The sequence below is a fragment of the Podarcis melisellensis genome (genome assembly GCF_964234715.1).
Source record: "Podarcis melisellensis genome assembly, chromosome: 6".
NCBI classification, from domain to species: domain Eukaryota; kingdom Metazoa; phylum Chordata; class Lepidosauria; order Squamata; family Lacertidae; genus Podarcis; species Podarcis melisellensis.
Genome location: NC_138538.1, coordinates 72,876,374 through 72,901,169, shown reverse-complemented (window position 1 = coordinate 72,901,169; position 24,796 = coordinate 72,876,374). Strand labels below are relative to the sequence as shown.

General features: G+C 44.7%; 1 protein-coding gene across 2 annotated transcripts in view; it reads left to right on the top strand.

Annotated features, from left to right (window-relative positions):
• SNX7 (sorting nexin 7) overlaps positions 1-24,796 on the top strand; it is a 48,055-nt gene that overhangs the window by 9,382 nt on the left and 13,877 nt on the right. For both annotated transcript variants that reach the window (XM_081914247.1, XM_081914248.1), the window contains exons 2-8: positions 7,790-7,972; positions 9,751-9,861; positions 10,390-10,554; positions 11,849-12,053; positions 12,707-12,906; positions 17,038-17,124; positions 24,553-24,705. In XM_081914247.1, the coding sequence (XP_081770373.1) occupies positions 7,790-7,972; positions 9,751-9,861; positions 10,390-10,554; positions 11,849-12,053; positions 12,707-12,906; positions 17,038-17,124; positions 24,553-24,705 (1,104 nt within the window). The remainder of the gene's footprint in view (positions 1-7,789; positions 7,973-9,750; positions 9,862-10,389; positions 10,555-11,848; positions 12,054-12,706; positions 12,907-17,037; positions 17,125-24,552; positions 24,706-24,796) is intronic.

Sequence of the window (24,796 nt, the reverse complement as noted above, 5' to 3'; positions counted from 1 at the left end):
CTGCACAATCGGAATGAATTTTAAGATCCAAAATGTCGGAATGAATTTCAGGCACCATTTGGCACCTATCTTATATATCTGAGTTTCTAACACAGACTACAATACCCATCATCCTTGACCGTTGACCATGCTCACCGAGGCTGATGGGAGTCGCTAGCTTCCCATCTTCACTAAGTCTTCACTAAGTTTTTTAGCCATTCCTGTGTCAAAATACCATTTCCTGATATTGGTACACTGTGGTATAGCGATATTGAAAGGGAAGCAGCCTTCTCATTGTTTCCTGGTCAGTATTTACTTTTTATTTTATTTTCATAAACCGGTTTTTACGAACATTAATAAAAGATTTCCTATGAAATCAATATTAATATGAAGGAAATTCCTCCATTTCCATGCCCCCTCTATGTATTCATCTGCAAAGTTTGCTGCCTAACCAAAACATTATTTTTCTAGTGCATGAGTGCCTGGAGGTAAATTGACTTCATATATCATTTTTCGCAGCTTGCACAATGGAAATAAAACAGCTCCCTAAATGGTGAAAAATGAGAATCTTAAAACTGTCAAGTGTAATAATCCAGATTATTACTCAAAGCATAAACATAAAGCACATGTGATTTTAGCAACTACCTGGCTGTGTGGCCTAATGGTGCCCCTGGTGTTTAGAAAGCTTGGAAGGTGCCTTGGAAGATAATAATGTAGGACATCACCCTTTGTCATCATTCCTGATAGGCATTAGATCCCCGGACTTTTATAAAGAACTTTGACTAATATGTTTTAAAAGGTTACAAAAGTGCTCTGCAGAGGGCTGCTTTTATGGTTTATCTGTGTCAGACATCTGCTTTGAAATCTAGCTGGCACCAGGGAACAACTTATGCCAATTTATCCCTTTTCTGCCTTTGGAGCCAGTGTGGCTCTGCAGCTAAGAGTATATATTATGAAATTTAAAGTTACCAGTTTAAATTTCACCTCTGCCATAAACTCACTATGCTGTGTGGCTTTCAGCAATTCTTTCAGACTTAAATCACCCATCTGCAGGATACGAGTACAGTGGTACCTCAGGTTACAGATGCTTCAAGTTACAGACTCCGCTAACCCAGAAATAGTACCTCGGGTTAAGAACTTTGCTTCAGGGTGAGAACAGAAATCGTGCGGCGGCAGCAGGAGGCCCCATTAGCTAAAGTAGTACCTCAGGTTAAGAACAGTTTCAGGTTAAGAATGGACCTCTGGAACGAATTAAGTACTTAACCCGAGGTACCACTGTATATGAAACTTATATACTTAAAGGCACTGCTGTTATACTAGAAAAAGAGGTGCTGGAACTCACTATGAATGCCCTTTTTTCTCTCACAGTGGCAATGGCACCCACCTGACAGGTGCCGGAACTAAGTTCCGTCGAGTTCTGGCTGAAAAAAGACCTGATTAAAGGCAGTAAGGAGTTTGATGGTGAAGCGCTCTAGGCATGCATATGTGAGTCCCATTTTCCAGCACCCTTAAACTACAGTTCCCAGGCTTCTTTGGAGGAAGCCATGTTCTCGAAAAGTATGGTGTCAATGTGCCCTTGGGCAGAAGGAAGTCATGAGGGTGGTTCAGAGATTATTTGTGGCACCGGAACAGCCAGAAGCCCTGCTGGTTTTGCGTCCATCAGGTTGGAAGGTAGAAGAGCTGGAAAGGGAAGAAGCATGCCAGTTCCAGGGTTCATTCTGGAAGCCGGTCGGAGGGAGTATGCAAAGCCACCCCAACACTCAGAACTGCCCCCACATTTCCTCTCTACCATTGGAGGGCTGATAGCAGAGGAGCAATGTGGGTGGTTCTTTCCATGTGTCTGGGATGGGCCTCCCTTTCCACCCACAGAGAGGGAGATCCACAATCTCCTATGGCCTTTGGAATGCCATCTCAGGATCATAGGATTGTGCCCAAAATGTGTTATATCCATGTCCTGAATGGGGTAACTGTGCCCCTGAAGGGCCAGGTATGCAGCCATTTTGGACTCACAGCTGTCCCTGGAGGCGCAGGTTAATTCTGTGTCTGGGGAGGCTGTCTACCAGCTCCATCTGGTACGCAGGCTGAGACCCTACCTGTCCGAAGACTGTCTCGCCACAGTGGTGCATGCTCTAGTTATCTCCCGCTTCGACTACTGCAATGTGCTCTACATGGGGCTACCTTAGAATGGTGACCTGCAATTAATCCAGAATGCGGCAGCCAGACTGGTGACTGGGAGTGGCCGCTGAGACCATATAGCACCAGTCTTGTAAGACCTACATTGGCTTCCCAGGACATTTCCAAGCATAATTCAAAGTGTTGGTGCTGACTTTTAAAGCCCCAAACGGCCTTGGCCCTGTATACCTGAAGGAGAGTCTCCACCCCCATCATTCAGCCCAGACACTAAGGTCCAGCACCGAGGGCCTTCTGGCAGTTTCTTCACTGCGAGAAGTCCCTCCCATCAGATGTCAAGGAAATAAACAACTATCTGACTTTTAGAAGACATCTGAAGACAACCCTGTCTGATGTTTTATCGTGTTTTTAATATTCTGTTGGGAGCCGCCCAGAGTGGCTAGGGAAACCCAGCCAGATGGGTGGGGTATAAATAAATTATTATTATTATTATTATTATTATTATTATTATTATTATTATTAGCATCACTGAAGTTGAGCCAATAAAAATATTTAAGTTTCTATTCCATTACCCCCCTCCTTTGTGTGATAGCAGAAGACACATGCAAGCTGATGGGTTTGATAAACTGCTGCAAATTACTAGTGAAAGAGCAAATCACTTTTAAGTAATATTAAAATTAAGCAGAACCACCTGTAGGCTTACAGTTTAAAGACACATTGCCAGGGGGGCAGGATAGAAAAATAAAGGGTGGGGAAAAAGACTGAAGGCTAGTAAGAAAATTCCAGGGTAAACAGATGATGATGATTTATTATCCATTTGATGTAGATTCTACCTTTTCTCCCAAAAGAGACCAGGGCTAACATACAACATTATAAATACTGGAACATAACTAAAAGTGTTGCAAAAAAAATTGTTTAAAGGTTTTAAACCCACTTTTGGTATCTAAATTTTCAAACTGTGCTCCCATTGCTAAATATAAAGGGTTCTGTAAGGTTTAGGTTTTAGATTGGAAGCTTTGCTGTACAAGTGTCATGCAGCAGCAGACAAAGAAAGACGAGACCGTAGATCTAGATAAGGAAGACCATGGAAATACTTGGAAGTAAGCATAAGAAGCTTAGTGCAAAGTCGACAATCAGGAGAAAGCTGGTGAATGGAGTGGTACAAAGGTGTGAGTGATCTGAATGATGAGAGGGAGGTATCATGGTAGTGAGGACAGTTAAGGCACAGCAGAGAGGTTTAAGTAGGAAGGCAGGCATCAAAACTTAAAATAATTGAGGGGTGAGCTGTGCCAAATGGGGCCGTTGGGCATAGGCCAGACTCTGAGGGGGCTGAGTGGATCCCCAGGGAGAGAATCCCAGCTGGGCAGGGGTGGGGAGAGAGGTGTGGCCTTTTGGGGAATCCCTCCATCTGGGGTGCTAGTAGGAAAATCTCTGGTGGGGCTCCCAGGCTGCCTTGGCTTCTCCCATCTTCTCAGGAATCTCTGACTCATCCTGGAGAGGGATCCCTAAAAAGGGGGAGTTTCAATTCCTCCCAGCCTCTGTTCTTCCCTGGAAGCTAAATTCCACCCCCCTTACCATGCCCAGGGCAAACTGAAGCTGCTGCTGCATTGGAGGTTGAAGGATCCAAACACAGGACACTGCCTTATGTGGAGTCCAGCCATGGGTCCACCTGGGAATCTACAACATGTTTTAGATTCTGAGCTCCTCAGGAAAGATGAGGCTGAATCTGAATGGAAGGAGGAAGGTGGATTGTTGACCCGGGTCAGGTTGTTAACTGTGCCCCTCTCCACAACCTCTGTGATTTCCCACCCAGGACCTTTCGAGATATCTGGAGAGACTCTGATACTCAAGTCTGAGCTCGTCTGCTTGCTTGAAAAATATAAATACAGAGATGTTGGTTGTCCAGGAGAAATTGAAAGCAGGCAATAGAGAAGACGGCCAGAATTGTCGGGGGCCATGTGTAGTTTCATTCGGAATAACAAACCACTTAAATGTTTGGATTGTGGAATGTGCTACAGTCAGTGTGCACAACTAACTTCACATCAACAAGGAGAAACACACAGGAGAAACCATTTAAATGTATGGAGCATGGAAAGAGTGAGAGTGGAACATTTAAGAAACATCATCAGACTCACACAGGAGAAATTATTTAGATGAATGGAAGGCAGAAAGGGTTTCAGTCAGGGTTGATTCCTTCACATCGATGAACTTTCACATGGGATAAACCATTTGGGTGTATCAAATATGCAAAGAGCTTCAGGGGTCAGAACTTACTGTACGTCTACTAACTCATACAAACAGAAAGAGAAGTGTTTTTTGTTTTGTTTTTCGTATTTTCCTTACTTACCATCAATGAACTCACACGGGAGAAGCCAGATAAATGTTTGCAATGTGGAAGGACCTTCAGTGGGAAACCCATAGAAAGCATCAATGGGCTCACACAGGGGAGAAACCATTTAAATGTATGGAGTGTTAGAATACTGCTTTAAATGTATACTGCAGATGAGGCCAAAGACAAGGCGAAAGTCTGCACACAGAGACAAAAGGAAAGAGCATTTTTTTAAAAGTACTTGAAGAGAGAAACAAACAAACTACATTATCTATAACAAGAGAAAATGATGCTGAAAAATACCGTATTTTTCGCTCTATAAGACGCACCAGACCACAAGATGCACCTAGTTTTTGGAGGAGGAAAACAAGAAAAAAATATTCTGAATCTCAGAAGCCAGAACAGCAAGAGGGATCGCTGCACAGCAATCCCTCTTACTGTTCTGGCTTCTGGGATAGCTGCGCAGCCTGCATTCGCTCCATAAGACGCACACACATTTCCCCTTACTTTTTAGGAGGGAAAAGGTGAGTCTTATAGAGCAAAAAATACGGTATATTGAAAAACCCTTGAAGCCATCTATGGCGGATCAAATGTACCAAGAGCAGAAGGCTAGCACTCTGCGAACTAGCAGAACTTGCAAAATGGAATAGAATTCACATTTGTGCTTTCACTACGGCTGGATAGACCTTTTTGAGATAATTGCAATGCAATATGTTGTTCCATGATAGAAGAAAGATGGGATATAGACGTAAGAAAATATACACCCAACCCAACTGTTTTGTCAGTCAACTAATTGTACTTAACACCTAGAAGATTATGCACATCTCAATCTACATTTTAAAAAAAACACAGCAAAAACATCCTACCAGTTCAATTGGGTTCTGATGAGCATCACGATACATAATGGGGAGTGAGCATCCATATACAGTGGTACCTTGGGTTAAGTACTTAATTCATTCTGGAGGTCCGTTCTTAACCTGAAACTATTCTTAACGTGAAGCACCACTTTAGCTAATGGGGTCTCCTGCTGCCACCGCGCCGCCAGAGCACGATTTCTGTTCTCATCCTGAAGCAAAGTTCTTAACCTGAGGTAAAATTTCTGGGTTAGCGGAGTCTGTAACCTGAAGCGTATGTAACCTGAGGTACCACTGTATTAAGATACAGCTGCGGATGGAGGGTTTTTGGTGAGAAACTGACATAGGGAAAAGATTGAAGTACTTTGGTCCTGATCAAGTTTGGGAATGGGCCTTGTGGCTGCACTTTACTGTATAAACAAAAAAGATGTGATCTGCCTAAGCATTGTTTTGGATGACATGCATAAAGTCACATCTACTGTGACCCTTATTTTATCCATGTTGCATATGACATGAGAGATGGTAGTTCGTTGAAGGACATCCCATGTGGTTTGTGGCAAAGGTGAAGAACTGCACCAGGGACTTCCTAATCTATGGATCATTCCCTTAGCCACATTGGTTGTCTAACTCTAATCCTAGAGAGGCAGTGATTTGTGTTTGTGGGACAGAAAAGTTAAAAACAACCACTCAATGTTCAATGCAAAGAAAGGCTCCCATGGCAGCTCAGGGAGTTTTTCGGGATGCAAAGTCACCTTTTTGTGTGACTTAGCAATTTATATATTTTAATGATCTGCCAAGAAAAGAAGCATGGAATACTGGCACTTTAGCCATTGTAAAAATGTGGTTTCCAGTGCAAAGTTAAGCTTCCTTTGTACAAAGGGGTTCTGTTGCTCGAAAAGAAACAAAAAGGCAGAGATGCATGACCTTTGGAAATCCGGGAAAGCACCACAGTCATCCCAGAATTGAAGGGCATTTTCACGGCAATAAAAGCTATTGTGCCTTGCTGGTTGATTGATATGTCTTTTTCACTCCTTTTGCTGCTTCATTGATAACTGAGTAGCCAGTTTTCAAGGCGATTGCCATTGTGGATCTGGGTGTTGCCTGACAATAAAAAAACAGCTAGTTGAGACTGGTGTGCCTGCAGCAGGGGACAGGGATGCAATGCTGGAGAAGTGTTTTGAGAAAGCCTGAGAATAAAATATTTTTTTGTATATGGAAAAAGCAGTTAACCAGAGAGAAGTGAGTCAATAATTTAATCTTCAAGTGTTAATGACTCCCATTAAAGGTAAAGGTAAAGGTACCCCTGCCCGTACGGGCCAGTCTTGCCAGACTCTAGGGTTGTGCGCCCATCTCACTTAAGAGGCCGGGGGCCAGCGCTGTCCGCAGACACTTCCGGGTCACGTGGCCAGCGTGACGAAGCTGCTCTGGCGAGCCAGCGCAGCGCACGGAAACGCCGTTTACCTTCCCGTTAGTAGGCGGTCCCTATTTATCTACTTGCACCCGGGGGTGCTTTCGAACTGCTAGGTTGGCAGGCGCTGGGACCGAGCAGTGGGAGCGCACCCTGCCGTGGGGATTCGAACCACCGACCTGACGATCGGCAAGTCCTAGGCGCTGAGGTTTTACCCACAGTGCCACCCGCCATTAAATCACATATTGAGCCATCTTACAGTGCCATACAAGACCCAGGCTGGAGAATCCTTGCTCCTGCAACTGTTGCTGAACTACAGCTCCCATCAAGCGTGGCAAATGGGCAAGGAAGATGGGAGCTGTAGTTTAGCAACATCTCGAAGGCCAAAGGTTCCACAGACCTGCATTGCATCTTCATTGGTGCCGGACTTTGGGCTCTCAAATTTAAGCGGCGCCCTGTTTGATGCTAAAATCTGGCATTCCACACCCCACCCCATTCTGCAGCATTGTTGTGGACCCCCCCCCTGCAGTGGGGCACCCAGTTGGTCACACTACCCTAAAACTACCTCTGCCATCATCCAGTTCCCATCGGTGGCTCCTCCCTCCTCCAACTGTCACCTCTCCACAGGGGCCTCTGTTAAACCCTGAGGTGAGCAAGAAGCAGCAGTTACAGCCTCTTCTCAATGAACAACGGCCTTTCCTATTAATATTGTAAACCCTTGCACTGCTTGGATTCAAGCCGAGATAATTCGCCATTTGCTTACTTTCCATGACATTCAAAAATAGCTGCCTAAGGTAGGACTGGTTCTGACTGTGCCTAATGGTAGGAATGGTTCTGGTAAGTACTTGTCAATGCCCCCATTTCCTCACAGCCTTGAAGACTGGTAGTGTCATGATTACAATACATTCCTTTGGATTATGGTGAAAGCTCCACAGATGAGGTACAACCCTTGGCTATATTTTAGCCTCACAAACTAGTGACAAATCAATGATATAATATAGGAGCCACTACTAGCTCTGAGGACAACAAGTAAGTTGCATCTTTTTGGTGTAAGTGGCAATTCTTTAAAATGCCTTGTTTTGTCCACAGGATGCCTCCCTCACCGAGATCAATTCATTCAGTCCTTTGATGCCCACATCCCCGTCTTCGATGATCAACCAGTACAAATTTGACGATGAACCAGAATTAAAGGATCTTTTCATTACAGTTGACGATCCGGAAAGCCACATCACTGCCCTAGAGACGTTCATCACCTACAGAGTTGTTACAAAGGTTAGTTTCTTATTGCCGCAAATTTCCGCTTTGGTCATTTAAAGTAAACTTTGCAGCTGGTACCGATGTCACTGGTGTTGTGTGGTACTTGGCGAGAAAGAAGCATGTCTGTTCCACTTGCCTCAGAGCAGGGGTTGGCAAGGTTTATCTCGCATGCGCTGGTTCACTCCAGCAGAGATCTCTCCGTGGACCAGATTGCACACCTCAGTGCGCACACGATTTCCGGCATCTGTGCAGGTGCGATTTCCGGTGTCTGTGTCTGCGTCTGCGCAGACGTGATTTCCAGCATCTGCGTCTATGCATACGCGATTTCCGGCACCACAGAAACAAGTCCCCACACCGGTTTAGCGCAGCTCATGGGGACTCACCAAGTGGGCGACTCAGTTCGGGAGCGGCTCATGGGCCAGTTAAATAACCCCCGTGGGCTACTTGTCACCCATGGGCCTTAGGCTGCCTACCCCTGCCTTAGAGGAAGCCAGATGTTTTTAGACAATAGCTCCCATCATCCCTCACCACTGGGACTGATGGGAATCCGAGACTTTACCTGGGGGGCAGCTACTCCTACCTGAGAGGGCTTTGGGCTTGGGCCATGTGACAGACTTTTTGAAATAAGAATAATGTTGAAGGGTTTTATTACCCTCAGATAAGTGGGGTTTCGAAAGCTGTGTGTGATATAGCATGCGATTCTGCTGTGGCGGGGGGGGGGGGGGCGGAATGGTCAGAAATCCCATGGGGTGTCCTGGCCAAAGCTATTTATATGAATGGAAAGATAACAAGGAAGTGGTTTGGCAATGCTGCCTGTCAGTTTATGATAGTTACCTTCTGCATACATACACACAAACACACACCCCTTCAGTTCTACACACACATATTCCTGCCTTGTGATAACCTTTATAACCTTTCACAGATATTTCTCCTATACACATACACACGTTTGTCTGGCAGTTACACAACGATCTTAAAATGAGGGGTGATGAATATAGGAATATATTTGTGGCTGCACTGAAATGCACTTTGCCCATTTTTTAATTAAAAAAAAACCATACAACTAGTCAGTTTTGAAGTCTCCCTGAGAAGAGCTGAGTTTCTAAGGACCAGCTTAGATAATAGAGTTGGAAGGGACCTCGAGAATCATCTAGTCCAACCCCCTGAAATGCAGGACTTTTTTGCCCAAATATGGGGTTCGAATCCAAGGCCCGGAGATTTAAGAGCCTCATGCTTCACCAACTGAGTTATCCATCCACTGCATTGAGTGCTTGTTGTTGTTTTTTCCCCCTCCATTTGTAAATGAAGGAGAGGCTAGGCAGCTTGATCTTATGCATATTTGCTTGGAAGTCTGTCCAATTGTATTCAAGGGGGGGGGCAGCGAGGAGCTTGTTCCCCAGTGCACAAGAAGATGCCACCCATTTTAGTTTCTTCTCTGCAGGTTCTTCTCAAAAGGCTGCTTAAAGCTTAGATGTCTTCAGAGCATGCTGTAAATACAAATTTGGCAAACTTCCTGTGCTAATCTGTGCCGCAGTAAGACTGAATGATCTCATGAACCTAGCTCATGCTCAGAGTCATGCATTGTAGTTCTGCTCTGGCTGTGTGCAGTTCTTCTGATACAAAAGGACCTCTGTGCCGAAGCGGAAGTCCCATTCATAGTGGCTACTCAATAATCACGCACTGTTTGCTTTTAAAACACTCATTCTCTCCGCCAAATAGCCATTATACACCATGAGTGCCTGAAGGCCTTTTCGACATATGCATCATTTGACTGTCTTCTATATGTTTTCTAGACAATGCGTGGTGAATTCGACTCCAGTGAGTATGAAGTTAGACGACGCTATCAAGATTTCCTTTGGTTAAAGGGAAGGCTTGAGGAAGCACACCCAACTCTCATCATTCCCGTAGGTCTAATCAACTCTTGTTTTGTTAGGCAGAAAGCTGAGATTGAAAGAAGAGAAAAAGCCCATTGGATGTGCTAAACTGATTTCTTAAGAGTGATAAGTGGTAACTGTTCTTTTTCTGCAGTGCATCCTCTCCCTCGTATTTGTTCTAATAATGAAACCACTGCATATTTTATTTTGACTTGGTTTGCATGTAACACTAAACCATGTTCTAATGTTTTGAAGATAAGCCTAAGTGAGCCTTGGGCTTGCACACTACCCCCCTCCTCTCACCCTTTGAGCCTCTGCTTTTATTTTAGATGAATCACAGTTAGAATAATGCAAAAAACCCAAATCTTAAATGAAAGCAAGCCATGCCAGAGGAGGAGGAGAATGTGAGCCCATTGAATCACTTAGCCTCATTCTTGTGACACTATAAACTATGGTTTCGGGTTACATCCAAAGCAGACCCATATTTTAAGAATGGCTGTTTACATATACATGCACTTATAAAACTGTGTTTTCCCTTCCATTATCTTTCTGCCTTAGCCATTGCCTGAAAAATTCATAATGAAAGGAGTTGTGGAACGATTTAATGAAGAATTCATTGAAACGAGAAAGAAAGCACTGCATAAATTTTTAAACCGGATTGCTGATCATCCCACTTTAACTTTTAATGAGGACCTCAAAATTTTTCTTACTGCACAAGCCTGGGTAAATATTCTTTTTTTATTTTGTTGTGGTGATCATAAAAGTAAGATTTCTCAAGGCTGACCAAAATAGGTACCTATCTAACTGGGTTGGGTGAATTCAAACTATTCCTCCTCCTTTCCCCCAGGATTGTAATTGGGGAGAAGTTGTGCATTAACTTCAGACACCTCTTTTCTTCTCCTGCACCCTTCCACGTTCTCTGCAGACCAAAACTGAGAGAAAGCAGACAGAGAGAACTCCCTCTTTGCTCATCCAGATCAAAAGATCTCCTCCTTGCTTCTGTCTGGATACAGTCCAGATCAAAAATACCCTGTTGCGTTTACCCTGTGTTTTCGTTTTTTATGGAATATTCAGGGAAAGAGCCTAGGACCTTAGGAAAGCCACTATGAAACAACACATCTTCTCAGAAAGCTTAGTGGGAGTATCAAAATGCACATACACCCCTCCGTTATGGGAATGCCTTTGAATATTTATAGGCACCAGCTTATTTTTACTTAACTGGGGGTTATAGACAAAGCCATGCTTTTAAAGAAGTCATTGAAAGCACTGGAGAAAACAAGGAACACAAGAGCAAAAAGACACGAGAAGAATTATTATTATTATTATTATTATTATTATTATTATTATTATTATAGTCATACCTTGGGTTACGAATGCTGCGGGTTGTGCGTTTTTGGGTTGCGAACCGCACCAAACCTGGAAGTACCGGAATGGGTTACTTCTGGGTTTCGGTGCTTGTGCATGCGCAGAAGTGCCGAATCGCATCACACACGTGCGTAAACACAGCGCTTCAGACTCCAAACGTTGCGGGTTGCGAACATGCCTCCCGCACAGATCACATTCGCAACCAGAGGTGTGACTGTAATAGGTAATAGTTATATGCTTCTCATCTGATTGGGTTACCCAAGCCACACTGGGACGCTGCCAACAAATTAAAACACAGTAAGACATCAAACATTCAAAACCTCCCTATACAGGGCTGCCTTCAGATGTCAGATAGTTGTTTATTTCCTTGACATCTGGTGCGAGGGTGTTCCACAGGCAGGCGCGACTACTGAGAAGGCCCTTTGCCTGGTTCCCTTCAACCTCACTTTTCACAATGCAGGAACCGCCAGAGGTTATACCTTAGTAGAGTGTGAGTTAGCAGATTAATTTTGGCATCAGTGATGGGAACAAAGGTTTATCATGTTTCATATGGACTGTGATGTGAACTTGGGTTTTTACTACATCTTTTTTTTTAAGTACGTAAACAACAACTCACCCAAGTCAAAGCTTGATTTCATCCCTTAATTTTTAGGAACTTTCATCTCACAAGAAGCAGGGGCCTGGTCTGCTCAGCAGAATGGGGCAAACTGTCAAAGCAGTCGCGTCGTCGATGCGAGGAGCGCCCGTGAAGAACCGCCCAGAAGCATTTACAGAAATGATGGACCACGTGGAGGTGTTTAGCCAGAAAATCAATCTGTTGGATAAAATCTCTCACCGAGTCTACAGGGAAGAGAGAGGTTGGTGGAAAAGAAAGCCAACTTTCTTGGCTATTTCTGGTGGGCTTCCAGATTCTTCCTCCTTTCTGGGTTCAGATTCCCCACAGTATGGCAGATTAGAATCCAGCCTCTGTTCCCTCTCTAAACTTCATGTATACCAATATGATCTCCATTTTCTGAGTAGGGATGTTTAAGTAATCAAAATGGTACTAGTCACACACAAGAAGGGGATATCAGGAGGCTTGGAGGAGCCACAGGTTTTGGAAAGGTAGTAAACATATTTAGAAAGCCTAGGGTTGAGGAGGCAGAATCAGTCCAAGAAGGACCGAGCATGCTCAGTGCTTGCAGAATGCTGACTAACTATTGAGGGTGGGTAAATAGTAAACCTGGTGGGAGGGTGATGGAATGGAGTAGCTGGAATTCTAATCAGTGAGACGCCATGCTGCAACATTTTGCTGCAGACCCCACTTGTCCCAAATAGAAATTAAAGAACTATCTGCCATGAACTCAAGACCAGATCTTGGGCTAATTATGTGTTCCTCACCTGTCAAATGGGACTGAACTGGTTTGCCTGCGACCACATCTTGTCACAGACATTTTGTAAAAAAATATTATTTTAGAAACGGAATTTAAATGCCAATCCCTTCTCTTCTCTCCTTCCCCCCGTTTTAAAGACTATTTTTGTGAGCTGAAGGAGTTTGGCCCCATCCACACGCTATGGTCCGCATCCGAAGTAGACCTGGCAGACACGCTGAAAGGGGTGGCAGGCTGCATCGACAAGTGCTGCAAGGCGACCGAGAAACAGATGGCAGGGCTCTCCGAAAGCCTCTTCCCTACTCTGCACGAATATGTGCTGTACAGTGAAATATTAACGGTAAGATGGAACGGGCACTGCGTGGATTCATCTGTCATGGACTCCCTTCCTTCTGATTGCATTGCTGTAGTGTAAGCGGCCTGTCAAATGACTGCAGTCAGTGTGTTTTCTTAGCTGGTGTTGGCAATGCAGTACTTTGGGTAAGGGCAGCAAGCCTGCTGCTCTCTAGGCGTTGCTGGACTGTTATCTCCCATCAGCCCTTGCCACTGGCCATGCTGGCTGGGGTTGATGAGAGCTGGAAGTCCAACAACTCCTGAAGATCTGGCTACCCCCTGGCTTAAGAGACTGAGCATCTGGCCTTTTTATTCTGCATCATCATCATCATCATAACAATATTAGGCCTCCTATCTGACTGGGTTGCCCCTGCCACTCTGGGCAGCTTCCAACAAATTAAAACACCACACAGTAAAGCATCAAACGTTAAACATAGAGGGCTGCCTTCATATAGAGAGTCTTTATTCCCTTGACATCTGGAGGGCCTTCCACAGGGCAGGAGCCACTACCAAGAAGGCCACTGTAACTTTATTTCTTGCAGTGAGGGAACTGCCAGAAGGCCCTCAGAGGTGCTGGATCTCAACTAAATCGCAGGGGTGGAGATGCTCCTTCAGGTGTACAGGGCCGGAGCCGTTTAGGGTGGGCCTAATGTCCTTGATGGGACGTGGGTGGCGCTGTGGGTTAAACCACAGAGCCTAGGACTTGCCGATCAGAAGGTCGGCGGTTCGAATCCCCACGACGAGGTGAGCTCCCGTTGCTTGGTCCCTGCTCCTGCCAACCTAGCAGTTCAAAAGCACATCAAAGTGCAAGTAGATAAATAGGTACCAGTCCAGCGGGAAGGTAAAAGGCGTTTATGTGCACTGCTCTAGTTCGCCATAAGCAGCTTAGTGATGCTGGCCATATGACCCAAAGCTGTACGCCGGCTGCCTTGGCCAATAAAGCGAGATGAGCGCCGCAACCCCAGAGTCGGTCATGACTGGACCTTTACCTTTTACAACCTGAGCATGAGATGGCAGGACTCACAGCATTAGCCCTTCAACAGATCTTGCTTCCCCGTTAAGTTTCCAGGCAGTTCCCTAAATCCAAAGCAAGGCAAGCATCTGTGTCTCTTCAGCTTTAGACTATTGGTTTTCCAGCTCTTTGATGACCTGGCATTCATCCAGGTGAGTGGGGAAGCCCCACACATTTGTCTCTATGGCAACATGGCCCACTCTTCAAGATGCTAATGGGGCACTTAGCTGGGCCAGCTAAGGCCATTATCTTATGGAGAGGCTAGTTTGACCAGTCCCTCTACTGCAATCACAGGATTGGTTGGGGTCCATGGATATAATCCAGACCACCTCCCAGTCCTGAGTGGTTCTGAGCTCTGAAAGCAAACTTTATAGGTAATAGGATGCTGATGAGTTGTCAGTATCCAGTGAGTCCAGCATTGCATTGTCTGCAGTGCTAGAGGTTTTGTCCTGAGAACCACCTTGAGACCTGCGGGTATAGGGCAGTATATAAATTTAACTAATTATGTGCTGTAAGCCAACCATGTGGCGCTGTGGGTTAAACTACACAGCCTAGGACTTGCCGATCAGAAGGTCGGCGGTTCGAATCCCCGTGATGGGGCGAGCTCCCGTTGCTCGGTCCCTGCTCCTGCCAACCTAGCAGTTCAAAAGCATGTCAAAGTGCAACTACATAAATAGGTACCACTCCGGCGGGAAGGTAAACTGTGTTTCCGTGCGCTGCTCTGGTTTGCCAGAAGCAGCTTAGTCATGCTGGCCACATGACCTGGAAGCTGTACGCCGGCTCCCTCGGCCAGTAAAGTGAGATGAGCGCCACAACCCTAGAGTCGGTCACGACTAGACCTAATGGTCAGTGGTCCGCTTTACAAGCCAACCATATATGCTGTAAATCGCCCAGAGTGGCTAGGGATACCCAGCCAGATGGGTGGGATATAAATAATAAAAAATATTGTTGTTGTTTAATCATCATCGTCATCATCATAGCAACAACAACGACAACAACTCATCATAAACGCCTTCCTTGTTCTCTTACAATGGCAATGGTCCCCACCTGAGAGGTGCCAGAACCAAATTCTGGTGAGTTACAGCTGAAAAAAGCCGTAGTTGTCCGTATCTTCGAGTTTCCTATGAGCAAAATCCTTACCTTTGTTTCAAGGGTGCTGTTTTCTGTTGCCGTAGTCAGCATCTTGAGTGGAAAACTGTCTTCCCCTCCTCACTTTCTCACCTCTTAAAGGTTGCCAGCCTCAAAACCCCTCTGATGTACAATTTCTCTTGAGCAGCAATGCACAATAACTGTTTTCTAGCGAGAGAAACTCAGAAGCAAAAGATTATTTGGAAGGTGGGCCAGAGCTTGTGGGTCTGCAGCTCAGAGTAAAACGCGCTTAAACTCCAGTGGCATGAAGAAAACTTTGATGTGTTTGTTTTTCTCTGAATCACATCCAATATGCTTTCATCACAACTGAACCCCCTCTACTTATAGGGTACTTACTAGGAATGGCATAGCGTTTTCAAAGCGAAGGGGACAATTTGAAAGCTCCATTCTGCCTGCAATTGTGTGTGTGTGTGTGTGTGTGTTGTATACTGTATATTCTGGTGGCCAATCTGATTGTGCAGCTATCAAAGGAAAATTGGAGGTAGAAGCCTCCACAGCAGTAGAGGAAAAATTGCTCAAAATATATGGCATCTGTATACAACTTGGCAGGATTCACTTGAGAATGTAGCCCTGAATAGCCATTTTAGGCATAAGGGGGGGGGGGGGAGTGTTTGCTTTGAAGCAGCTCTGCTGCTGTTACTCAAACTCTCCTTATATATGTTAGGGAACTGTGGATATCAGGGGAAGGTTCTGCCGCTCCGTACCACCCTGTTGGTTTGGATTTTGCCCCAAGTTAGCCCCCTAATGCGGGTGGGACGTGGGTGGCACTGTGGGTAAAACCTCAGCGCCTAGGACTTGCCGATCGCATGTTCGGCGGTTCGAATCCCCGCGGCGGGGTGAGCTCCTGTCTGCGGTCCCAGCTCCTGCCCACCTAGCAGTTCGAAAGCACCCCTAAGTGCAAGTAGATAAATAGGTACCGCTTTATAGCGGGAAGGTAAACGGCATTTCCGTGTGCTGCACTGGTGCAGGCTCGCCAGAGCAGCTTTGTCACGCTGGCCACGTGACCCGGAAGTGTCTCCGGACAGCGCTGGCCCCCGGCCTCTTAAGTGAGATGGGCGCACAAGCCCAGAGTCGGTCACGACTGGCCCGTACGGGCAGGGGTACCTTTACATTTACCTTAGCCCCCTAAAGTGCCTCAAATTATAAACAATCTGCCAAGATTAAAAATAAGGCAGTCACAACCCATGTGCTTACAGTCTAATGAATGTGATAGATAAGGAAAAGGGGATGAGGAGGGGAGAGGAAAACAAAGGCTGGAGCAGCGTGTTCTTTCTGGAAGGGATGAGGGAAGGAAACTCCCTGCGCCATTCATTTTCAAGACGATGGCTGGAGCCAGGTTGGTCTCCTGCTTGCCATGGCAGTCTTCCCAGGAGACTTTGGGTGCAGCTTCCCTGCGGCCTTCGGTCTCTTCTCTGACGGCAGAGGCCAAAATGTGCTTCCCTTCAGCTTTTCACTCCCTGGGAAGCTGATGGTTGGAGCTGGCTGTTGTCTTCTTTTAACGGGGGTGGGGGAAGCTTTGTGAAATTGCTTCTTGTCTGTCCAGTGGCTGGGATCATGCTGCTCTCCACTGTTTCTCCTGGGAGGCAGCCTCACAGTAGCTTTTAGTCCCCTGTCCAATTGATGGAGACAGAGTATGCTGCCATGTGATGTATCCTCAATGGATTTGTCTAGTGCTCATTTTAAAAAGTTCAAGTGAGCAGCCATTATCACATTTTTTTTTGGCAGCAGATTCCTTAAATTAAATATGCATTGTGTACTTTCCTTTATCTGTAGTGAATCTGCCAATTTCATAGTACAAGAGACGGAAATGTCTGTATCCACCTTCTTCCAAGTTTCTAATGAAAATATTTCTTGGGAGCTCCCTTTCATAAGTTATTTAACTGGACGTAACATTGCTCCGTTATATGTATCTCTATCTCTCTCTCTCTTTCTATCTCTCACTCACTCTCTTTCTCTCTCTCCTGTTTTGCAATTCAGGGGGTTTTGAAAAGAAGAGACTACATACAAGCAGAGTTGGATTCCAAAGTGGACGCTCTATATAATAAAAAGGCAGAAAATGATCTGGTGAGTATGCCAACCATTGCTAAATAATAATGGGGTACTTATTGCTGTAATTAAAAAATTGCTGCAGTCGCATCACATAACTGTGCTAATGGAACATGATGGCAAAGGGCTTGCACCAGGGCACTGCCTTCCTGGGATGCACCCCTCTAGCTCAGTATACTGTCAAATTTTACTGGATCACTGACAGAGATCTTTCCTATAATTTTTTTTAACTGGAAATAGCTAGGGATTGTGCCTACAGATCTACAGCTCCTGCCCCAATACTCTTTCAAATACAGGGGTACCTTGGTTCTCAAACTTAATCCGTTCCAGAAATCTGTTCCAAAACCAAAGTGTTCCAAAACCAAGGCGCGCTTTCCCATAGAAAGTAATCCAAAATGGATTAATCCATTCCAGACTTTTAAAAACAACCCCTAAAACAGCAATTTAACATGAATGTTGCTCTCTAATGAGACCATCGATCCATAAAACGAAAGCAATACACAATGTACTGTAGTCACACAATCAATCAGTAGCTGAACTGGGTTCCACACAGTCACAGAAACAAAACAAAAAAGAGCCGCAAAAAATAAAAACGCAAAATAAAGAGCAAAAACAGACAGACAGCGTAACACTCAAAATGGAAGCATGGCACTCAAAATGGAAGCGCAACACTCAAAACGGAGCACATTCGGCTTCTGAAAAAAAGTTTGCACACTGGAACACTTGCTTCCAGGTTTGCAGTATTTGGGTTCCAAGTTGTTTGAGTACCAAGGCATTTGAGAACCAAGGTACCCCTGTAGTAATTTGGTGTGCTTGAACATACTTAGCAGACCACTTTCTCCTTTCACCATGACATCTTACAAACCTCTTGAGTGATGATATCTGTTAAGTCAAATTTTGTAGAAGGATGCATCGTTGGAAACTGCCCCCTCCCATCTACAGATGGTGTCTGGAAAAAGAATGCAAACTTCCCCTCTTAGCTGCCATCCCTCTTCCTCCCCGCATGTTTGAAGGCTAATCACATGTCAGGAACAATGGATTTGAACCTTGGCTTCCAATTAAGTTCCACACTCCAGCAACTACATCTTTTCTTGTGGGGAAAACAATTCAGGAGGTACAGTTTGCTAGTCTGTGCTCAAAAGAGAGATGATGTCACAGTACTGGTCTTGTATCTCAGATTTTTATCTTGAGCGTGCGCACACACACAAAACACTTTCTAATAGAATTGTCATCCGATTTGTCCTAAGGTAATTTGGAGATTCCTGCTTGGACAAAACATCTGAAAAATGGCAAGGGAAGCAAAATGAGTTCGGGTAAAAACAAGTATCATTTCTTCAAGGGTGTTCCATTGTAGCCCTGAGTTGTCGCTGGCATTTGTCTAAATCGAAATCGTGTCATGAATCTGCAGGTTGCTGCTCAGGCCAGACGAGGGGGAATGTAAAAGAGTTTTGTTGTGACTTGCAAAATTTCTCAGGGAATGCAGAGATGGGAGCAGAGTGAAACGATCGGTCAGTGATCAAGCTCCACAAAACCACCAAATTGTCTTAACCATGATAGCGTGCAATAGAACTCACAATCACAGAGTAGTTGAGGGACAGTCATTTTCCAGTGACTAAAAGCTTCACCTGTCAACACCTGCCTGTCACACAGTCGTTAAAGACAGCAGAGCTTCCATCAGTTAAAAAAGCAGAACACATCTTGCTCACATTAGGCGTGATGACCATACAAGAACATCAGAAACAAAGGCCTATCTAGTCCAGCGTTCTGTTCACACAGTGGTCAATCAGATGCCTATTCTTCTGTCCACAAGTAGGCTGCTGATTTCTTTCCAATTGCTTTACCACTTTGTGTACGAAGCTCTGTATGGTTCTGGAGCAATGACAAAACCACGTCTCTCCTAAATCCCACCTCGGTCACTTAGATTTGTGGATGAGGGTGGTTGGAACTGGCTGGGATGAGAAAAGGAAATTCCCTGCACCATTCATTTTCAAGACAATGGCTGGAGTCAGGCTCGTCTCCTGCTTGCCATGGCATTCTTCCCGGGAGGCACTGAAGGAGCGTCTCCACCCCCATCGTTCTACCCGGACACTGAGGTCCAGCGCCGAGGGCCTTCTGGCAGTTCCCTCACTGCGAGAAGCCAATTTACAGGGAACCAGGCAGAGGGCCTTTTTGGTAGTGGCACCTGCCCTGTGGAACGCCCTCCCACCAGATGTCAAAGAGAACAACAACTACCAGACTTTTAGACGACATCTGAAAGCAGCCCTATTTAGGGAAGCTTTTAATGTTTGATGCATTACCGTATTTTAATATTGTGTTGGAAACCGCCCAGAGTGGCTGGGGAAACCCAGCCAGATGGGCGAGGTATAAATAATAATTTATTATTATTATTATTATTATTATTATTATTATTATTATTATTATTATTATTATTATTTCTGCGGCCCTTGGTCTCTTCTCTGATGGCAGAGGCCAAACTGTGCCACCTTTAGAAGCTTTGCCTCTGCAGCAAAGCATGCTAGGACTGGAGGGGGCTTTTAGTGTTGCGGCATCTGTGTGTTGTTTTCTGACAGGGAGGAGAAAACACAGCTTTGTGAAATTGCTTCTTGTCTGGCTAGTGGCTGGGATCAAATTACTCTCCAAGTTCTTCCTGGGAGGCAGCCTCATGGGGCTCTTGGCCAGGCGGCTTCCACCACTCCTCCTCATCCAGCCAGTCCCTGACATGCCCTCTCTGGCCATGATGGATAGGGCTGATGAGAATTGGAGTCCAACAACATCTGGAGAGCCACATGCATTGCAGGGGGTTGGATTAGATCAGTGTTCCCCAACCTTGGGCCTCCAGCTGTTTTTGGACTACAATTCCCATCATCCTTGACCACTGGATTTGCTAGCGAGGGATGATGGGAGTTGTAGCCCAAAAACAGCTGGAGGCTCAAGGTTGGGAACACTGGATTAGATGACCCTTGGGTCCCTTCCAACTCTACAGTTCTATGATTCTGTTTTGCCTATCTGTCTTTCAAGTATTCAAAATACGGGACATATTTTTTTCACTCCTGCCCCCAACAAAAAAGAAATCATATAAACAGCACTTTTTTTCTGGGGGTACGCATACCCCTAAACATTTTGTGAATCTAAGTTTGGCCTCATTGAGGGGCAGTATTTCAATATGAGTAGGTGCTGGAGGAGACTCTTGAGAGTCCCATGGACTGCAAGAAGATCAAACCTATCCACTCTGAAGGAAATCAGCCCTGAGTGCTCACTGGAAGGACAGATCCTGAAGCTGAGGCTCCAATACTTTGGCCACCTCATGAGAAGAGAAGACTCCCTGGAAAAGACCCTGATGTTGGGAAAGACGGAGGGCACAAGGAGAAGGGGAGGACAGAGGACGAGATGGTTGGACAGTGTTCACGAAGCGACTAACATGAGTTTGACCAAGCTGCGGGAGGCAGTGGAAGACAGGAGTGCCTGGCGTGCTCTGGTCCATGGGGTCACGAAGAGTCAGACACAACTAAACGACTAAACAAACAAACAGGAAAATGAGAGTACCCCTAAACATATTTTTTTTTTTTTTAGAAAAAAAGCACTGCATATAAAAATGATTCTTATCCATGAATTTGCAGATGGGGAGCTGAGGCTGTGAACTGCCTCCTAATAAAATTGTGATAGCGACTTCCCAATCCGTAGCACAGTCGCATGACGAGGAAAGACTTTGTTTGGGGTACATGAAAACCGGTTCTGTAGATGCACGTTGCTTGGTTGCTGTGCAGAACAGAATCTGGCTCTGTTCAGCAACCCCCCACCCCTTTCTCTCTCGTAGGCAGCGCTTTCATCGACCTTAATGAGCACAACACAACTGTCCGGTTGAGCTTGCCTTTGAAAGCGGATACCCAGAAATTATGTTGACAGTGAGTGGCATGAGCGTGAATGTAATGCGAAGAGTAGTTGTGCCAGAGAAATGGAATCACAAACAGGTCATTAGCGCTGACAAAAGGCTAGAACGCTTGGTCTTTATAGGGGACATCGATTCGTTCCTGCGGGGAAGTCAGCTGTGACGCCTGATAAGAGGGAGGAGATTGGGACCGGGAACAGTTTTGGCAGTCGTTTCTAAGACTGAAAAATGGATCTCATCCGATAGGCCATGTGATAAATAGCAATAGCTTCCAAGCTGAAGCGCATAATTTTGGCCAGCTGTGAATTGCCCCTTTCCTGACCCTTCGTTGCAATCGGCTCCTTTAAGAGCAGCTTTGCAAGTTCAGAAAGAACGTGGGACTTGGACCAAAAAGAACCAGGTCAACAGTCCTACTCAGCCACGGTGGTCAATAGGAAATCCTGGATTAGACCCATTCTCTCAGCCCAACCTACCTCTCAGGGTTACAGTGGTACCTCAGGTTACATACGCTTCAGGTTACATACGCTTCAGGTTACAGACTCTGCTTACCCAGAAATAGTACCTTGGGTTAAGAACTTTGCTTCTGGATGAGAACAGAAATCATGCTCCGGCAGCGCGCCAGCAGCTGGAGGCCCCATTAGCTAAAATGGTGCTTCAGGTTAAGAACAGTCTCAGGTTAAGAACGGACCTCCAGAATGAATTAAGTACTTAACCCGAGGTACCACTGTACATGAAGACAGAACTGAAGCGGTCAAACTAAGGAGGAACTGATGGAGCTGCTTTATACCCAGTTGGCCCTTCAATTGGCTCAGTATTGTGTATACTAGTGTTTCCCAAACTTGGGTTTCCAGTTGTTTTTGACTACAACTCCCATCATCCCTAACTACCAGGACCAATGGTCAGGGATGATGGGAACTGTAGTTCAAAAATAGCTGGAGACCCAAGTTTGGGAAACACTGGTGCATACCAAAGATGGGCAACCTGTGGCCCTCCAGATGTGGAACTCCCAAGTCCCATCAACCTAAGAGGTAGATACAAACCCTGGACTTGTAAAAGGGTAAAAGGGTATTGGGAAATACCGTATTTTTTGCTCTATAAGACTCACTTTTTCCCTCTTAAAAAGTAAGGGGAAATGTGTGTGCGTCTTATGGAGCAAATGCAGGCTGCACAGCTATCCCAGAAGCCAGAACAGCAAGAGGAATCGCTGCTTTCACTGCACAGCGGTCCCTTTTGTTGTTCTGGCTTCTGAGATTCAGAATATTGTTTTTCTTGTTTTCCTCCTCCAAAAACTAGGTGCGTCTTATGGTCTGGTGCGTCTTATGGAGCGAAAAATATGGTAATCCATAATGAATTGTAAAGAAATGTTTAAAAGTCCTCCCCCCCCCCCCGCAAAAAAAAACCCAGAGTCCTTTTTGTTGGGGATAATTAAGACTGAAATTCCCAGGTGTCAAAAAGTTTATCTATTTATGCTACTACTGCAGCCCGTGTTTTGTTAACCCCAAAAGGGAAAACGAGTGAGGTCCCAACTAAAGAAGAATGGCAACTTAAGCTGACAGAATATGCATAGTTTGCAGACTTAACATATAGAATAAGAGAACAAGAAGAACATAACGTTTAGAGAAGATTGGGAAATGTTTATTGAATATATGTGGGGTGGGGATATGTACACCTGAAAATGTTGACAGCATTAAGATAAATACAACAGTGTAAATAAGTTTTGATGATGCAGTAATGGAATACTGAATGGTTTAGTTTTTGTAAAATATGCAGGGGTTTATGATATGCAAAACGAACCATGGAAAGAGAAGAAAGGAAGTCATTGATACTTTAATGATGCTTAAATGAGTATTTTAAATTGTAAAACATAAAATTTAATAAAAATTATAGATATATATTATAGATAGATAGATGATAGATACAAACCTGACACTGCAATAAAGCAATTGGGTAGAATAGGAATGGGAACTGGGCTTCCATACTTTGAACAGCTGTAGAGAAGACAGCATTTTGGCAGGTGCACTTCATCTCAGCAGCTCTATGGCACAATAAGTGTCGCCTGCCCAAAAAATGCCTCTTACACATCGCTCCTAAAGGTACCTGAGCCCTGGTCAACTTACATGGCAGTAAACAAGAATCGACCAGGAAGTAACTGCAGCTTGTCTGCAGTGGGTGCAGCAAGGTGGTTACTATGGCAACCACCAGGAAGTCAGCGCAGCAAAAAATGTAATGATGGTTACTCCCAGTGACCACCATAAGCTCCCAAGGATATATATATATCCCTGTCATGGAAACCTGAGGCCAACATGAGGAGTCAGCTTTTTTTCCTGCAACAGCCAGAAATCTTAGGGATGCACAGTTGCTTTAGCTCCATTCCAGAATTGTTTGAAGGTGTCAACATCTCTTTGGTTTCCAGTTTTGCTGAAGCAGTCGGAGAGAGAAAGAAGTTTGTTTGCGTGCGTATTAGTCTGTAGTGAACATTCTCTTTTTTTGAAGAAATTTTATGAGAGCTTATAAAGAGAGATAGGTATAAAACTTAATACCAGATATCTTTCTTATCCAACGTTAATCTAAATAAAATAAAAACATAGAGGAAAGGGGGGAAAAAGAAAGGAGGAGGAAAGAAGAGAGGGGGAAAACGAGAGAAAATGATAAGAAATCTAGTGAAAATTCTCCGTTGGGGCAGGAAAGCCTCCCCTCAAGATCTTAGGGTAAAAAGTTTATGTTTGGGGCAAGGATTTGGGTAGTGTTCTTTAATTTGCAATGAGAAGAGGTGGCACAGGGGTCCTCTTCATTTATTTCTTTTAAAAAAAACACACACACACACAATATTTTAATGTCCAAACTCGCTCAGCTGCAGCACACTTTGAAAATGGCCATGTAACTGAACCCTGCTCAGAGAACGTGACCCTTTTCTCTCTTCCAGTTAGTGCCACAGTCTGGAAGAGAAAGGGAAAAGTTGAGGAGCACATTAAGGGAAGAATGATGGCTACTGAATGTTTGAATTACACTCCCGGGGGGGGGGGTGGTGGAATCATTACCAGTAAAGCAGAGGCACCAAAGACTCTTTATTTTTTCCTTGGGCTTTTAGTACTTAGCATGAAAAGTGGCACTTCCTCTTTTAGTGGCACAGGAAATTTGGTCCTGCCTTTTTGTTTAGCTGTGTTTTTATCTCTCTTTCTTCCTGCACTGCTGTGTTCTTAGGTTTTTATTATTTTTGGGTATAAGTTGCTTTGTGTTACCTGGTAAGAAGGAACAAAGCTAACTCATTATACCACAGCTACGAATGACATGAAATTCATTCATGAATGCAATAGGCAAGCAGTTCTTCAGGGAAACTTGTCAGCCATCACTGACCTTCCAAAGAACCCGAGTTTGCTGGAAAATAGGTTGGGATTTTTAAAATTGCAGCCAAGAGAAAAGGTCTCTTGCCTGCATCTGCATTCTAGAAACGCAACAAAGACCTTGCTTTGATGCTAACAAAGTTTCCATTACCGAGTTCTTGATTGGGATTTCACCCTCTGTTACTTAGTCTGATTTTGTTTGTTTGTTTGTTTGTCTAGCTATCAGAAGAGATTGGAAAACTTGAAGATAAAGTAGAGTGCGCCAATAATGCTCTGAAAGCTGACTGGGATAGATGGAAAGAAAGTATGCGCCTTGACATGAAACTGGCTTTTTGCGATGTTGCAGAAAATAATATCCACTATTATGAACAGGTAAGACGCACTTTTAGTAAAGCGTTGTGGGATTGTTTGCTTTCTCTGTACAGTTCGCTAAGAAAAGAAACCATTTGCAATGCAGCTTTAT